A 15,314-nucleotide genomic window follows, 5' to 3' on the forward strand; every position below is an offset into this window, starting at 1 on the left:
GGAGTTTAACGATCTACCGTACTAAAATATTTATGGAAATACTTTGCACGCTTTACACTTCGTTGAGCAGCCTATTCAAACTGAGGAGGGTTCATCACGGTGATATCAATACGAATACGATTTTCGAAATTCAAGTTACCAGTTCCAACAAAATGTTTTCCACAAAAGACTTTCTCTTTTATTTAGAGAAGATATTATTAATGATTGTAATGTACCTGGACACTTGAACAGTGTCTTCCTTGTCTTGAATTACAGTAAATCTAACAAACTGGCTCTCTTGTTTGTGTTTAAGTCATTTTTGAGCACACATGTAATAAAACTTTACATTCACATATTCCGTAGCTTCTTGCGTTCCTTTTATTTCTCCCTTTTCTAGAGGGATGATTTAAAGTGTGCCACTGGAGAACAACCCCTGACAGCTCTGAGACAGGTGCTTGCGACATAATTCTGTTATGCTACCACTCAAGTGCAATTGAAATGTTTTGTGAAAGCCGGCCAACACATCTAAAAACGACTTTAAACAAATTAAAATGCTTTAATTACATACTTACAAATAATGTACAACGATCAACAAAAAATGTATAAATGTTTGCATAATTAATATCAACTAATTAATTACGCAAATTGTTGAATCATTTGTGCAATTTACACGCTTTTCTTATCAAATATAATCAACTATGCGAGCTGTGTAGTTTTAATAATTTAGGTACAAAAATAAACATCGACAATCTCGGATCACAAACAAGAATTCATGCACGTAGGTGTACGGCATATTAAATATGACATCACCATTTGAATTCGTTCTCTATTTCACGTTTTGACCATATCACCTAATTCGGCATGCTGCATGTCCTTATTAATGTTCAACTTCTCGTTATTGAGAAAATCCTCCACAGAGTGGATCTTTTTTTGGAACTCAACATCAGTCGGTATTATAGCGTTGGTTATTTTTGGCTCTTGGTGTGTGTTTTGTTTGTCTCTTATACTAAACTCTTCTAAAATTTTCATTAAACTAGAGTGCTCAACTCGTCCGTTTTCTTCAGTTGCTAACTGGTCGGCGTTAATAATCGGTTTCTTTTCTTCTTTTTCGTGCTCTGGAGTTGGCGGTGGTGTAACACTGAGAGCCCTTACATTGCTTGTGTCACATCTTCGTGCCGACTCTGATGCTTCACGATTAATTTTTTTCAGCAAGGACTCAGATCGTCGAGTTGGAGCTGTGGGCTTTGCGATTTCTTCGTCCTTTACAATTAGACTTTTAACATCCAAAAGAACGTCTTGTTTACTTTTAGGTGGTTTAGTTTGTCGTGGTAAACTCGTGTCTGTGGGATTGTAATGTTCGATAATTCGAAGATCCCAATCCTCCAGGCCTCCAAAAGAATCATCACTTTCTATATCTATCGGAATCTTCCGAACTCTCAGTTTGTCAAGCAGTTGCTGGGGAAGAAGCGAGCCGAAACTTCGACATCTTGTCATGCAGGTTTCAAGCTTTCCTGTCGAAACTGCAGTTGTCAACTTCTTCGACTCGTTTTGCAACGAAACCAAAGAATTGTTACCAGACTCATCCTGGCTCTTATCAATATCCTCGAAACTTGCAACGGACAATTTAAGCTCGTTAAAATTAGGTAGAGAAACAACTGAGAGATTCTTCCTCCGTTTCGCTTGTTTTGCGTCATCGTCGGCGTGTTTCACATCTCTTTTCTCGATCGTTTCGTTCGGTTTACGTATGTGGTTTCTGTTGTGTATGGCACAATCGTGGTCGTCCACTGGACAAGTAGGATTGACAGTTTTCTTAACACACAAGGGTTCTTCAACTGGCTTCTTAGATTGGAACGCTTGTAACCCAGTTTTCGCAACAGCTTCGATTTTTTCACGAAGACCTTTCTTGTGTTTTCGCGGAGGAGGGGTAGGCGTGTTGCTGTTGTTATCAAAAATGAGGGTAAGCTTTGGGTTGCGTAAATGAATGGCTTCATCTTTTTCGGGAACTTCAAGGGCTACGTCCGTCCAATCTGAAGACTTGGAAAGTGCTTGCGTTTGTACAATGTTTTCTTTCCGACAATTGGGATCGATGGAGTTTGCTTTGCACCTGGAAATGAGGATAATATTAATAAATTATAATAACATCAGCAAAGCTATGACTTGAACGGTTCAGCTCCACATATTGTAGTAGTGACTGAACTTTGTTATCGTACATCAGAAAATAAACATACCTATTGACCTGCTTCTGGTTTAAATGAGAATCTGACTTCCATGAATTCGGCCGTAACTGTAACAATAAAACATATTTCAGTATTTAGTTACGCATATGATAAATGAGGGCATTTTCTTGTGTAAATCCAACATTTTCTTTCATTGTTCTGTTGTAATAAACAGAGATAAACTAGCTTTTGTTTTGTTATCAAGCAAGATATTATTCGAGAGAACTAAAAAAACGAAATCCAGTGGCTGCTCTATTAAATTGTAACATCAAACAATGCAAATTACGCGTTAAATTCTTCTTTGATGGTTAAAAATAAGTTCAAGCCCACATTCACTTAATGTCGGAATTTTAAGGAACCGTTTATATCTTCTAGCATTTATATTTATGCAAATTCGTCGTTTAACATTCGTTGAACTTTTTATCGTATAATTAAATCCATTGTAATGCTCCATATACGGAGAACGCCTAGTTGGAATACATTGACAACAAATAAACGTTTCATCTTTCCCAGCGACAAAAAGTATAACATTATTTCGCTATTAAAATGATATCTAAAAAGTTTAAATGGTCCTCAAACCCATACTCCAACGGATCCATAAAGGAAAACGTGTACAGAATCTTTCATCATTGTGCAATTTTTAAACCTCAAGCATGCGTGGAAAGTGTTTGGCGGTGTGAAAATAAACAGGGACACAATGACGGAAATTTATTGAAAAGTGCCGAAATATTTGCGCGGAAATTTCCATTTTCAACGCGATTGTTTACGGCTTGAAGAATTTTAATAAGAAACGTTTTCTCCGACAAGAATTCTTCATTTCTACAATGTAATCATTATTAGGAAAGCATGAATTTTAAAATGAGCGACGTCGTTTTCCGATGCTTATTACTTTATTACATTTAGAGAAAATAAATCAGTCGCCAATGGTATTTTAATATGCAAAAAACTCACCGATGCATTTTCTTCCCTTCACTTCATGTAGTGTATCATGCTTAGCCACACCTAATTTATTAAAGTTGTAACCAGTTCACTTAAGAAAATTAATTTTATAAGTAAATATACGCATTTTGTGCGTAAAGTTGTGATGATGTTATGCGTAATTATTTAAATGAAGTCGTTATAATATCCTTCGTATCTATTAAAACCAAACAATTTATCGAAGTGGCACAATTACCTTAAGCGTAACAGATAATCCACTTTAAAAACTTGCATGTCAAGTATAATTTAAACATAAATAGATTACGTTGACTTCGCCAGTTCTACTCCTAACACAAAACAAAAACTAAGATGAACAAGATTCAATTTACATTTGCAAGAACCTGCGTTTTACTATTTTCCATAAAAACGAAGAAAACTAACTGTGGAATGGTTTTCCTGATCTAGATAAGTGAACTAATGATTAACGATAACGTAGCTCGAAGCCCACAAAAAGAAAATATTAACAAATTCCATTGCCTTTCTATCGCCACGGAAATTAACTATCAAGCACTGAAAGATTTTTTTTATTACTTTAGTTATATTTCCAAAATACAGTCGAAATTTCATCACTGAAAAAGCCAAATCTTTGTTGTCTCGACACTTTCCTGAAAATCTGGTCAATATTAATGAATACAACAGATACAGCTTCAATCTGTGTAGCTACTTTTATTATGAGCACAAAATAAATATGTATGTAGATTAACGCCAACAAACCATGAAATGTACTTTTTTACAGCTATATTGATTTTGTATTTTTATGATATACCTAGTAATTTAACAAATCCCAGGTTTTTGACAAATACATAGTAATAGTTTCGACAATTATTGTAAATATAAAAAAAAATAATTAACACTAATTTTTACGCCAGCACAGTTTACTTTAGTTTGTTATTATTATTAAACATATTTTGGTAATATTTAATTAAAATTAATCATTTTTATTGGGATATAGGGTAATACCATTTCCTACAATTTTTTTTGAAACTGTGGATCTTTGTTTTTTGGCACTTTTTTAACCGCCCTTAAATCTTCATAAGAATAAAAAACTGCGAATATTTTCCCAAGGCTATAAAAACAAGCAATCTAACGCAGAGTTTCACATAAAATCTACTGAAATTCGCAAAATTTAACATTTTGAATTTGCATTCTCTTCTAAATAAGCAAGACATCTATTGCATGCTGTAAATAGACATTGTATTTCTGAAGCGCTAATGTCCTAATTAAGGAACACGAAAACTTATTGATCGGTAAAAAAATGGATTAGAATGTCATATAAATTTCTAAGTTTCTAATGAGCCACCGATTAATGCAAAACTATTTTTTCATCCTATTTTTTTTCTATTATTTCGGCCGAGTAATTAACGGAACTATTAGAATGAAGATATTCTCCCAATCTTAATTACCATCAAAAGAAGTAATTGCTATCCCACGATCACACAAATTTTGCTTAACGAAACTTGTTTAACAAGTTTATAATTCGAACACGAAGACAAAAATAATTAATTTACCACCTTTATAATTGTTAAATCTAGCCTTGCCAAAGCCTAAACAATAAATTTCAATCACGACCTTAAACTACACGAATCTGGTCGACCATAAATACATAACTCTGTCGTTGGAATAATAGGGTTACTAAATTTAATAGAAACTTTTCGAAGCAATTTAGTATTATCGAAGCCGTACATTCAACATCTCTAAAACCAACTCTACAACTATGAATATACAGGAAGCAAAATATTTGGTGTATAACTAATAGAAGCGTTGCAAATTACATTAACCTCCCATCACCTGCAAGCAGCAATTTCGAAAATAAATAAATAGATCCGTGGAATGTATAATTTGATTCGTTCAGTTCTGTTGGCTTGAAGAAGTGTCTAATCAAAGAGATTAGCAAAATCGGCAATTATGCGTTATTAAAAATTAATTGCGTTAAAATCATATCAGAGTAGAATCCCTTGCGTGTGAGTATAGGTAGGTATATAAGGCCTTAATGATTAATTATTGTATACATACATTAACCTCTACTGGAATACCGCATAATTATGAGAGTCACGGTATTATGATCACTGATGTAATCCAACAAATTTAGAATCATTTGATTGTTTAGAAAAACAATCCAACTCCATATTTCACATAATTTGCGTTAAAAGCAGCTGAAAATACGCGGTATTTGCATTTTCATGTACCTACATGTTGAAACGACCAACACAAAATAGAGTTTGAGTGGAATACGAGGAAAATGTAAAATTTTCCACAACTTCAGAAAATATAATAAAGTGGAATTTTAAGATGCAGAAAATACTTTCATTTTAGCAAACATATAAATAAATATAAAAGTTCTAAACTGTAATTTGGAATGAACTAGAAAGGAAAATTATATCGTCTACAACCTTTATCAGTCAGGGCGGTTCGTGAGTTTCATCACAAAAGATGTTCTCATCGAGAAAATACGGTATAAAATAGTCATGAAACGGAAACGTAAACACATAACGAAATTTCTATTATAGTGGAATTATTAGTCTTTGTTAAGCGAAATAGTTAATTAGCGGAAGTTGTGAAAAACAGTTCGCTAATTAATTCTTAGATAAAAAGATGAGCAAAGAGAAAAGTTTGTAAAGTTGCGCCTTAGTGCAGTTGCCACACTACTATTTTTAGCTTTTGAGTAAATAAATAGACCTATTTTTAACCAATATTGGAAATTTCGTACAATGTTTCCACTATAATGAGTCAATAGAAATTGGTGATCACTGATCAAGGTTGAGAAATAAAAATTTACACGAGTTTACAAATCAACCGCGATCTTTACCTTGAGAGAGAATTTAATGACAGAATAAATATTATCTAAATAAAAAAGTAAACAACACTTTATGTAACATGATGTATTGACAGATTTCTAATTTGTGTTTATGGAAAAATAAACCAAAACACGCGTATAAAACCGTCTCCAAAATTCACGATTGTTATTTTCAATTGATGACTAAAAACTTGTTAACTACGCCTTGAAACAAAATGACCATCAAATGACTCACATGTAATCTGTTAATGATCCTATCGAAAGGTGTCGGCGATTTGGGATTATCCAGAGCATCCGATTTCTTTTTACAGAGCTTATTCCCCATAGCTCTTCTAAAAGCACTTAATGAACAAAAGCACAATCGGTTAAGAGAACTGCACAAACCACTTGCGTTACTGAAAGTCTCCGCTAAACTGCTATAAACACTGCAGGCAGATGTTGGGGGCCCTGTCGCGACCTTACCTAAGCTGTTGTATTTAACTTTCCTCTCTTGCAGGTAAGGTTAACTCGTTCACATGTGTGCTTCTACTACGTTACCAGACTGTTGTTTCTTCAATTGCTTTTTTTTCTGGATTTCTCGTTCGTAAATCTAGTTAAACAGGAGCTGGACAGTGATATAACAGTTTCATCAAGGCTTAACCTTGCGGAACAAAATCTGCGCGGATTTTTTGTTGTGTACAGGTGGAGCGTAATAATTAAACTAGTAATTGTACCGAAAACTGAGTTTTATAGTTACATTTACTGGAACACAGTACAGTTCAGATGAACCTATTTGTGACATATAATTAATAAAACAGTTCAAATGAAGGCACTATTTATTGCGAACTACTATTCTGAATTATTTATTTTCAATTAAAATCTTCTGGAAAACAAATAAAATAACATTCTTTATGACGATATATGCGTGCATCATTTGACACCTCATTAAAATTAAATTTATAACATGTTAATTAACATCTGTCTAATGTTAAATACGTTTACTAGTGAAACGACAAGTGGCTGTCTCTAACAACGTTAAACCTTACTACGTTACTTTCTAATAATGTTATCAAAAAGTAAGATTGGCACTTTACCCCGTCAAATATTGCAGCAATCTCCAAAGACTTCAGGTCAAAACGGCGGTAATTATAACATAATCACTTTAAGTATGAAATTCATGCGACTGCGGCTTTTTATTTATTACCGTTACGTTTACGTAGAGGCTTAAATTGAATGGGTCGTTAGGGATTCATTCAATTTTATTGCCGTACGAATTATTCCTGTTTTGTATATGCTTCCCACAGCAATATCAAAAATAATTTATTATATTTTCTATCATGAAAAGAAAAACTGGAGTTGGTCTTAACGATTTTCATAGAAAATTGCAGATTAACCCGAAGTAACGAAGAAACAATGGAAATTTCTCTAAATTTGACGGACTTATTTGGTGAAATTAAAATGCAGAAAAAGTAGGTCGCTAATCAAAGAGAATTGCTGCCACTTTCCACTATTTAGCTTTTTTGGTTGTTGATGATTAAGAGGATAATCACTTAATAGATGGTAATGGTCTTTCTATTAGATCACTTATTAGTTATTAAGTTATTATTATGAATAGTGAATAGAAGTTTCTGTAGAGTCTACAGAGTTTCTTTATTTTTGAAATCTGCTTTTTAGCATGATCAATATCTAATGAACTTCCACATTAAAAATACATTACATTAAACAAACACGTTCTAATACAATGTTCTTTGTTTCTTAGATGAGATTCTGGGATGGGAAATGTTTATATTCCACAATGACAATTTTACCGTACACTAAAACAAAAAAAGTGATAGCAATTATCCACCTAATGTAATATTGTCATTGTAATAATATGTTGATTTACATATGAGTGATTAATACACCAAGTTCACGATGCTAATTTCCAGTTGCTGTAGAATTAATTAAACGTCACATTGCAACTGTAGTTTTCTTAAGTGTGCATTGTGTTCCAGTACATGACATTTTAATGTCTTCAAAACGTACCAAAAAATAAAAACTGTGTCTACATCGCGTGGATAAAACATGATTCACCTCGCGAATCAAAATTACAATGACCTACTTACTTTCTTATGATAAATCCATCGATGATGTTACGTGTGACACAGCAAGTGAATTTCAATTCGCAGAATAATGAAAGTATTTTTATAATTATTATGTAACGATTTTAAAGTTCAAAACGTTCCGCAAAGTGCAAGTAGTCTTTTATGCAAATAAGCAAGTGCATACCTAGATATGTACTTATATTTTCTATAATCAAGAAATAAAAAATAAACAAAGAATTAAGTAAAACATTCAATATTGCGGTTTTGCCACTGCTTTTCTCGCATTTTTGTTGGGTCTTTCACATCTCAAATTTTAAAATTCAATTTTACTGACTCCTAGTTGTATCTTTCGAACAGAATTAAATTTTAAGACAATCCATGGTTCAGCTGTTTGACACCTGTGCTGTCGGTTTTTTTATTTCGTCTCAGAGCGGTTTCAAGCTAATTTATTCTGAATCGTCATCATTCTAGTCATCACTTTCTCTCTATTTGGACTAATTTGGAAGACCACTGGCAAGAACGGCGATTTCAGTGTTTACAAACTCATTGTCAGTGCAATGAACCCTTGCACTAGAATTTTGCTTTTTTATAATTTTATTCGAAACTAACAGGTTGTCAAAATAATTGCAATACTGTCAAAATTACCAGAATTTTAGACAATTTTGAATAACAGTAATCTTTTTAATCGAAAAATATACATTTTCTAAACTGGCGTGTTTAAATGTAAAAATAATTTTCTACATTGGCAAGCAGTCATGCTCTTTGACCACTCAAAAATGTTGTTTTTTTATACATTGCTTTAAAATGATTTTCTTCATAAACAGAACTATTTAGTCAGTTTGAGTTAAAATTAACGATCTCTCTAATCCGGCAATTATCGTTTAAACATTTTTGCTGCCTATCCCTGGTTCATTTCCTGCTACTCAAAAGGGGTTTCATATATTTTTTGCATTCAATACTTTGTTATTAACACTCTAGGTTTAAGTTTTATGAAAGCTGTATCTGTGTTTAAAAAATGTAGTTAATTTAATTTTGCCTTAACTTGTTTGCACTTTTATGTTATATTTTTAAGAAGAAAACAATGTGAAAATTCTCAAGAAAATCAACCTTTCACAATTCGGATAAGTACTCATTACAATAAATTTATAAAAGCTTAAGCATTTCAACATTTCACGAATTGAAAATGTGCAATAGCCTTAGGGCTTATATGTAGTAAATTAGAATGATCTATTTTTTTATTAGGGAACCTAAACCTAATATATATTCGAAACGTTCCAAAACTTGTTACAAATCATAAATTAAAACAGAATGCCTAAAAAAATTTTTATTTTCAAAATAGAACCTGAAATTGTCTTCCTTTAACAAAAATTTGTCTGATATTATGAAAGAGCGTTCAAGAATGTAAATGTCGGAGCTAATAAAGTCTTCTCCTAGGGAAAAAGAAACACAAGAGAGTATGAAATAATATTTTACAACGCAACAAAAACCTACACTTTAGCATTCACTTACAGACAAATATTGACATTCAAAATTAGTACTAAAATAACCAGTTAAGTTATTAGATAATAACTTAACGTATAATTACAATGCATTTCTACCAATATTTCAATAAATGTTTGCATTGTAGGAATACCACATTTTTAATTCCATTAAACATATTGTTCTAAACCAAAATTTCAGGTTTAAAAAAATATGTATGTTATGCGCACATGAATACTTAGAAATAAAACATTACAAATAAACCTACACCACCTGTCATTTCCAGAAAAGTTACATTCGTTCAATCAGAAGTTGGACAAAAATTTACAACTTACATAGTCCAATGAATGCCTTACTTGAAAAATATTCTGCCACCAGTGCGAAAATTTACTCCCTTGGACATCACACATTTTGGTAATCCACAATTTTAGATGATTATAACTTGACTATTTTCAACTACTGAGCAATTGAATAGCTTGGCGCATACACAACATCTGAGAGTTTTATCCTTGCTTTTCAACGTAAAATACGTCATACTACCATGAAAATAAAAATGATTTCATCACCTAAAATGCAAAAACGTGTTCTGCTACCATGACCCAAGAAATTATTTTAATAATATGTACCTAATACCCCTTAAAGTTTCTCATCAAAACATTTAATCGTAAAATTTTAAGGAGAAAACGGCCAGTAGGAGGGTCTGTACGTTATTTAATTAGATTGCTTATTCTAAATGTATTATGCTGTTCCTGAATTTAGGAAATGACTGTTTTTATTACGGCCTTAAATGAGAATTTCCTTCTACGTACTTCCTGACTAACTTTGAGAAATGTTTAACTTAATTTATTCCTCCTTAAGATTTTGTACGAATTAATACTCACTATACTACGAACATGTCATATAAATATATTAATTTGTCGAAGTTGGGGAATTTCTGTAATGAAGTTACTGAAAGTGGAAGTTTCCTACTATAAGAAAATCGCGACAACAGCGACAAACGCATTAAACCCCTCAGAATAGTTGTATGAAATTTAAAATTACATAATTAGTATGCAATTGCTGCTGCCTGATATTAAAATTATTACTAAGAGTGGCATACAGATGAGTTTTCTACTAAAAAGACAGTGAAAGAATTCTCTTAACTCTTACAATTTACAAGGAAATGAACTATCCATTTAACCTTTCACGTTTCAGCAACCCCGACTAGAAGTTTTATTATTTCGTCTTGCATAACAATAAAACAGTGAATGTATGCATCCTATTTATTAACAAATTGATCTTAGTTTTCAAACTTCTTAAAGATAATTCAGTTAAAATCCAATAATAATAATAATCAGTTTGTTGTAAGTTGTTCTACTTTGAGAAACTTGTTGTTCTACTTTGAGAAACTTGACGCAATTTAGATGGTGGTGGAGTGTCTTTATAAACCTTGAGTAGTGGTGTTAGATCATGTTTTGCAGATCGAGTTGCTCTTTCAATCTATGAAATGTAGGAGGTACACCCACAGCATTTATGTATTTCCTCGGTTCATTGTCTTTTCATTTTACATTAAACGAAACCTGCATTAAAATTGTTGATATGTAGTTAAATTAAGCAAGGTTTAATTAATAAAAGACTGGTAGTTGAGTTCAGATAAACAAATGACGCAAATACCTACGAATCTTTGTCCTTCAGAAGAGATGGATTAATAAAATATGCGTCAAAAGATAAAAATTTCATTAAAATGTATTTTTTTCCAGTCTTCTGTTTGGTTGATATTATGAATACATGAAAAGGCCCGTGAAATCAGAGCTAATAAAAGTAAAGAAAATAAAATTTGGCTGGCGAATCTTCAAAAGGATCTGAATTACTTTATTAATCCACACACAATACGTATCTTCTGAATTCAGCTTTTAGAGCCATCTGCTTGCGAGTAGCTCTACACGAGATGGAAAGTTGGTAGTTTCCTTTGTCACTTGAGAGCATAAATAAATTAATTAATTAAAATAGTGCAGCCGACTTCTACAAACCTCAAATTTGGTCAATTTATAGATCACGTCCGGAAAATATAAAAATGTCGATATCTATTTCATGGAACAAACATAAAGTATTGGTCCTCATTTGATGCATAGCTTTTGCATTTGATGCTAGAATAGAAGAGATTACAATTTCCGAAATTTCAATTCTGGAATTTTCCGTATCCGATATCTCCGGAGCTAGAGACGGGAATTAAACCTTCGTTTTTCTCGTGTCTTATGGGCTAAAAATGTATCTCGAAAGTTACCTGTAAAACCGAAGTATTAACGTCAAAGACATCGTGACGTGTTCAATTTTTAAAGTCTTTATTATATTCTCATAGAAACTGAATTCAGTTGCCGATTGCTTTATTTTTATATATCACTCACGTAAGCGAAGCAAAAGAAGACTGTTTGGATAAATTATCACAGGCAATTTGATATGATCGAAACACAATGTCAGTGGATCGTTCGACAGACCATTTTCTGAATAAAAAGACAAACCGCGTTGAAATATCGATTTGTCTTTGAATCTAAAATTAAATCCGAGCGTAGGCTCCGAACAATCTTTTTAAATGTAGAATCAAAGCCCAAAAATCTAAAAATGAGCTTTAAATTAATAGGTACATAAATGAAATAAACACAGAATGGAAAAACATGTGGTTAATGTGGTGTATAGGCGCCGATTCATCCCTTTTTGTATTCACTTCGTTTGTATTTAACTATTTATAAGGTAACCATTTAATAAGTATCTAACCGTCAATGAGTAATACCCCCGGAATAATAGAATATTGGTTACCGAGACATTTTCTACCTATGTAGGTACATATTTATTTATACAAATTAAATGTAAGTTATAAATTTTGAATATGCTGTTTTCTTCATCGTCATCATACAAAAACTTAAATGAAAAGATTCTATAGAACTTAATAATGAATTTACATGTTAATAATCTCAACTATGACTTCGTATACCATACGTGTTAATTATTATTCTACTATAATAACTCCAATTAAGTCAGTTTTCTCTCATTTTCTGCATCAGGGTCAATACAAATTTACTTATTCCATAAAAAATCAATGTCTTCTTTTTGCATTCAAAGCAGTACGTTGATCAAGCGATCACGTATCCATATTTAGCAACGCACTGTCTTTGACATACATTTCAGATAATAAATTATCTATGCAAGAGTATCAGTTTTATTAAATTCCTGAACTTCTATTGTTATGTTCATAACTTTCTTCGTTTTTATGAACTGATTGTTTCAAGAATTGCAGAGCAATAGAGAAGCTATTTGGATTTATTTTCCGCTCTTTCCATTTACAAGCTCAAATCGTGAAAACGATTTTCTGACAGTGAAAAGTTAATGTATTTAACGCAGAATTAAGTGTTCCAGAGAAATGTCTTCTAGTTAAAGACAAATTTTACCTTTAATCCCATAATTTGTTAACACATTCTTATCACTTTAACCTATAGTATAACAAATAGGTGCGTCCGAAAAAGCTTTGAAGTCATAAACTTGCTAATTATGACTTTTTGTAGTAATAAAATATGAGAAAAAAATACTACATTTAACTGTGTTACTTACTAAATTACAAAGTATGAATGAGAATTATTTCTGTATCAATAGAAACAACAATCGCATCTATCCTACTTCATTTTTTTATAATTATTAAAACCATTGGTTTCTTCGAAAAACGACAATCTAAGTGAAGTTGTCCAATATTTACTACTTACTTGCAGTAGTTTATTTTTTAAAAGATCAATTTTTCTATTTGTTGACAAATGTCGATGATAAAAAGCGCGCTGAAAAATTTTTCTTTATCGCAGGCTATTTGAAAAATGGGTCAAATTTGTCTGATTTGTGTTCAATGGTTTAGGGCAAATTTGAATTATTGACAAAAGCCCTAAATTAAGGGGACAATGGAGTTGTTTATAGGAGCAATAAATTTTTATCACCCATGTAGAATTGGCATCCTTTTGTCGAGTGTGATTTTGGAATGGGGACAATAAAACTTGTGGAAAAATGGAACTTGCGTTTATTCCGTAGGTATTTAGGAAAGCATTAACATTTTAGAACAATAACATCCACGTTAAATTAAAAACTGCTCATCTTAAGACAAACTCTTACACTTTCAGTGCGATTTGACGGGTAATTATGATGAACAGTTTGGTGGTAATTCAACTATAATGACAATGTTTGTGTAGGCAATTACTATTCAAAATTAAACTATTTGGGTACTTTATAACTTGTTTAAGAGAGAGCATTATTCTTATAACACTGACCTATATCTAATGGCTTTTCAACAAACTTTTTATCCTACGAAAATCACGAAGAGAATGTTGTATAGAACATATTGTATAGATAGGTAACTAACTGTAACGCTTACAACAACTACATAATAGTTAACAATATTATTTGTTATTTATTAATTGAGCCTGAAGGAAATGTTAAACTCAACAGTATTTGTACTATCAATTTAATTAATTGCACGCAAACGAATAACATAATACGAAATATAAAGTCGAAAAATCTCTTATAATTATACTGTCGGTTTCACTTCCATTTTGTATCATTTCGTGATTTTAAGATGAATATTAATGGACATCCATTACTTTACATTGTTTTTCCGCCACGCAGTAACTTTCCATTTCTTTGGACGGGTTGATGTTCACCCGAAAAAATTCTTCTCGTAAGTTCTATTACTAGCTTTGGCGATTTTTGAAGATCTCCTTCGTTTAGTTTTAGGTGGACATACATCATAACCTTGAGGAATGCAATTTTTTACAAGAAGCGTAGCAGTAGCCCTGTTGTTACTTTTCACCTTTGTTACAGTAATCGTGGTGGTTTCGTACACTCTTCGCCTTGTATACTGAGGGAGAAGTGTTTCCAATTGATCGAGACGATCTTCAATTAGCATGTCAGTAACTTCCGCTGTAGATAATTTTGGGGTTTGTCCTTGTTTTGTAAAAGGTCTAGGAACTTCACTACCCTGCAAGTTGATTCCTAAATCATCGTCTTGCAAAGGTGGCTGATTCTTGAATTTTCTGTCTTTAAAAAATAATTCTTTGGTAACAAGATGATCGATACTATTGGCTTGAGGATTGGTCGATTTGCACAATGTCTTTTTTCCACTAATTTTAACACACACGGGATTTTTGTACACATATTTAGTCACTACATTTATCACTTTTGTTGTTTGAACCGGTGATGGGTTGATAGGAATATTATTAACATAAGGCATGGACAGCGATGGTAATTGATTCATGTAGTTTAATGGATTGAACAATTTACCACAGTCACGGTATAAACTGTTAGTATGGACGTCTATAGTGAACAATGTAACCACACACAGTAAAACCGACTTCATTTTTACAATGGGATGAATCGCTCGACATTTGTGCTGTAACTGATTGGAGAGTGAACACTGCAACTTCTTTATAAGTTTTCCAAGTAGAGCACCAGATGCAAATTAGAAAATGCCTATAGGCTCTCGCACCATTATTGTTGACAAAAGTCGAACAATCGCAATCCCAAATAACCTATTGATAGCCATTTACTATGATTTCACGATAATAATTACAAACAACCTTTTCCTAGTTTCACATTTATCTTTTTACTTAAATTATAGAGGAATTTTTTTTAACCGCAAGCTCATTAGTCTTTGATTGCAAAAAGATTGTTTATAAATTAATTTCCACTCATTTAAAATTAAATCTATTATTACCGTAAAAATTAAAAATAGCAAGCCACAATTTTGTTATTAATTTTGTGATTAAAACGTTTTTTTAGCTTGATATACATGTAATT

The 15,314-nt window shown here is 32.1% G+C and overlaps 2 protein-coding genes across 4 annotated transcripts; both read right to left on the reverse strand.

Moving 5' to 3' along the window:
* Positions 1-515: 515 nt before the first annotated feature.
* On the reverse strand, positions 516-9,999 carry LOC148179057 (uncharacterized). 3 transcript variants are annotated; one of them, XM_088029836.1, is made up of 3 exons: positions 9,866-9,999; positions 2,208-2,263; positions 516-2,083 (listed from the first exon to the last, which is right to left on the reverse strand). In XM_088029836.1, exons 1-3 carry the CDS (start codon positions 9,917-9,919, stop codon positions 811-813), a joined length of 1,383 nt encoding a protein of 460 aa, XP_087885962.1. In that variant the 5' UTR covers positions 9,920-9,999; the 3' UTR covers positions 516-810. The 3 variants fall into 3 exon arrangements, with proteins under 3 accessions (XP_087885962.1, XP_087885961.1, XP_087885960.1); XM_088029835.1 differs by having other exon boundaries at positions 9,845-9,999; XM_088029834.1 differs by lacking the exon at positions 9,866-9,999 and adding an exon at positions 6,203-6,556.
* Positions 10,000-14,002: 4,003 nt separating this feature from the next.
* LOC148179058 (uncharacterized) lies at positions 14,003-14,895 on the reverse strand. The gene has a single exon (XM_088030728.1). It carries the CDS (start codon positions 14,872-14,874, stop codon positions 14,176-14,178), a length of 699 nt encoding a protein of 232 aa, XP_087886854.1. The 5' UTR covers positions 14,875-14,895; the 3' UTR covers positions 14,003-14,175.
* Positions 14,896-15,314: the final 419 nt, after the last annotated feature.

Source organism: Gnatocerus cornutus, chromosome 2 (genome assembly GCF_029298725.1).
Source record: "Gnatocerus cornutus isolate USDA-ARS CGAHR chromosome 2, icGnaCorn1.1, whole genome shotgun sequence".
Taxonomy (NCBI): domain Eukaryota; kingdom Metazoa; phylum Arthropoda; class Insecta; order Coleoptera; family Tenebrionidae; genus Gnatocerus; species Gnatocerus cornutus.